This window comes from Morone saxatilis, unplaced genomic scaffold (assembly GCF_004916995.1).
Source record: "Morone saxatilis isolate NCDOM2014 unplaced genomic scaffold, NCSU_SB_2.0 Contig21, whole genome shotgun sequence".
In the NCBI taxonomy this organism is placed as follows: Eukaryota; Metazoa; Chordata; class Actinopteri; family Moronidae; genus Morone; species Morone saxatilis.
Genome location: NW_023339774.1, coordinates 21,825,711 through 21,828,945, shown reverse-complemented (window position 1 = coordinate 21,828,945; position 3,235 = coordinate 21,825,711). Strand labels below are relative to the sequence as shown.

Genomic DNA, 3,235 nt, shown 5'->3' with positions numbered 1-3,235 from the left:
GTAAGTATATATATATATATATATATATATATGTATATATTATGTATGTAGTATGTATGTTGTGCACCATTATTTAGCATAAGACTAGTAGAAGTGGACCAGCCCCAGGAGGACCGAACTGGTCGTGTGAACGTAAACTGGGCCGAGGGGATGGGAGAGTGGGAATGAGCGGTGGACGCAGCGTTTCAACTGCAGCCACAGCGACAGGAACAAGAACCTAGGAAGTAAGCACTTCCTCTTTCAGAGAGGCCTGTTTGTTTGCCCCACTGAATCATCAGCAGCTGACTCTGGATTATTCGTATGAAACCTCAGTTTAGAGGCCGTATTAGGACTGTTTTTACTGTGAACGCCGTGCCTCATTAGGCCTACAGGACACGTATCGGGGGGAGAGGGGTTTCTGATACGGTAAGTGAGGTCAGATGTGAGCTGATATCAGCAGACGGTGGTGAGAAGTCATGAGAACACAGGTCGCCATCAAACAAAAGTACTCGTGCTACCACATTGGTATTTTCTATAACGTCAGACCACTTTCTCACTTCGACACGAGTCGTATCCAGCTAGATATTTTATGTTTGTAATTTAACAGGGTTTCCACTCTTTAGGAAATCATTTTCCAGTTTTTCTAGACAATCCAGGACAGCACTTTCTGCCAGACGGTCACATAATTCACCGGTAGGTCCAGTATTGACACATTAAACCGCAGTTTTATTCCTCTTTTTTACTGATGCAGGTGTCTCGGGTTCATTACAGGTAGGTGGTCAGCGTTTATGGGACGCGTTAGCTCACTTTCGTGGCGCACTTGGCCTGACTGACTCCACTTTACTACAGTTTTCCTCTGACATTAACATTAATGGGGAATTAAGTCATTTGGGCCTTTGACAAATACAAATTTATTGGGGCATCGAGGCCAAAACTACCAAACAGTTTATAAAGTATCGGAAAAATTAGCTCAACCTTAATACAGCAGTAATATTTCATAAATCATACATAGAACAGTAAAACAGTGACGTGGAGCATTTAATGCGCGATAATTACGTACATTTTGCTGTATTACTTACATACTTTTGACCTCAGTAAGGTGCTCGCAACGTTAACTTTCTGAAGGTCTCTCTAGAAATCTCGCGCTACCGTTGATGTCCAGTGTGAAGCGCTTAAAGAGGAAATACGCAAACCTTTATTTTAAGGGAACAACGGCCAGTTCAAAACAGAGCGGTGCTAAATGGGGCGGGGCTTCAACAGCTCTGGTATGAAAAAAATCATTGTGTGATTATTTCGATTTACTGTGCAGCCCTAAGAAGACAATGTACAATGAACGTAGCTGGGAATCCCGTTAAATACAATAGAAGTAAATGGTGAAATGTTTCATCCCTTAATCCCAAAGACAACCTCCGTTAACGACAGCAGCAGCTTTAGCTTACAGGAGCAGATGACCCGAGCGGAGCAGAAAACAAAGCGGGGCTCCTGCTGTGTCGATGCAGTTTGAGTGACAGAATCACTGCTGGCACATGGAGATAAATAAGGCGATATTATCTACGGGGGACCGCTGTGACGCTGAACACGTATGAGAGGTGGGCTGACACATGTGGATGAAAGTGGCACCAACGCTGACCAGCCGTCACGTTCACGGGATTTCAAAAGACGACTGAGATGAAACAATAATCGAATAGGGCCGCAAATAACCATTATTTCCATTATGGATCGATCTGGGGATCATTTTCTCCATTAATCGACCGGTTGTTTGGTTGTTTGGTCCGTAAAATGTCAGAAACATAAAAGAGATTCAGTTTACTGTCTAAAGAAAACCAGAAAATCACATCTGAGAAGCTGAAATCAGAGAATTTGGACATTTTTCCAACAAAAATGACTCAATCAAAATAACTGATTCAGTTAAAAGCTGATTAATCAAGTAATTGTTCTATAATCAAGAGTTCAGAATTGGATCTTGACCTAATAAACAGTCTCACATCATTCAAATATAAACTACTCATGTAGGGGTGTGAGAAAATATTAAAAAATAACAGATATTTTATCTTCATGATATTGTATCGATTTCGGTGTTTAAACCCCAAACTAACAGTGTTGTAAAGGTAAACTGAGGACTACAAATACCACATCACCTATCTTACAGTATCTCAGTACACTGAGGTACTGTAGCTGTTGGAGGCTACGAGCTCTGCAGCCGCACTGAAACACCATAAATGCACAAAACTCCAGCTCTGAAGTCAGCCTGCTCCCGATACATACACCCTGCCGCCCAACCCGAGCTGCAGTGGATTGATAATGTATCACTGGAGAATGTTTCCTACCCTCAACCAATCCGACACACAGATCACAGACTGCAACTCTGTACTCTCCTTCAGTCAGTAAATCATATCTGTACATTTTCTCTTGATAAAAGGCAACGAAATACAGTTCTGGGATTTTTTGTCAATTAGTCAATCAACCAAAAAATGAATCAGGAACTATTTTGATATTCGGTTGTTCACCACACCGCCCTAAAAATAAGATATTCAACAAAATAAGTGTTAGTAACGGGGATAACAGCAGCGGGGAGGTCAGGAAATAGAAAGATATTCTGTCATTTCCTTGAGGAGTGAGAAGTGGATCTAAGCTCGTACCGGCTATGTGCTTACTATCCGCTCGGATACAGACGAGATCCACGAGAACACTGCACCTTCCTTCTGGCTGCGGTTACATAATTGTGCCTCCATTACATCTGCTTCAGCAGCTGTTAGCACAGTTAGATGAGGGAACGTGCTCACCTCGCCAACAAAATGAGCACAACAACAATAAGCCGACAGCTACCGACGCTGCTTTAGTCTTCTACTGCCTCCAGGTGACCTTATCTAAAGCGCCGGCAGGTGATGAGCAAGCAGCACGCCGATGGTGGGAGACCCTGACCTAATTACATCTCTTCCTAAAGACCCATAGCTGCCAGTGGATACCTAAAAAGCTCGACCGGTCTTTTATTTAACACACTGGTTTTATATACAACATCGAGCACACATCACACTTACTCCACAGCCGCAAGGCCACGCGTCCCGATACGATCCTACCTGCTGTATATCTTTTCGCTGGGAGGCAGAGAGCTGGCAGAGTTTAGGAGTTCAGTTACACTTTAAAAAGTTTACAAAATAATCTGGACCGGTACTAAAGTAAAGTGATAATGAAAATGTCTTAATGCTGAACTCCAGGTGGGTGGAAAGGGGCTTCAAACCACAAGCACACACACACA

At 42.9% G+C, this 3,235-nt stretch overlaps 1 protein-coding gene across 1 annotated transcript in view; it reads left to right on the top strand.

The window, feature by feature from the left end:
• Positions 1–3,235, top strand: part of grk3 (G protein-coupled receptor kinase 3) — a 35,809-nt gene that overhangs the window by 2,644 nt on the left and 29,930 nt on the right. The window contains 1 exon segment of the mRNA XM_035668368.1: positions 731–750. Coding sequence (XP_035524261.1) covers positions 731–750 — 20 coding nt within the window.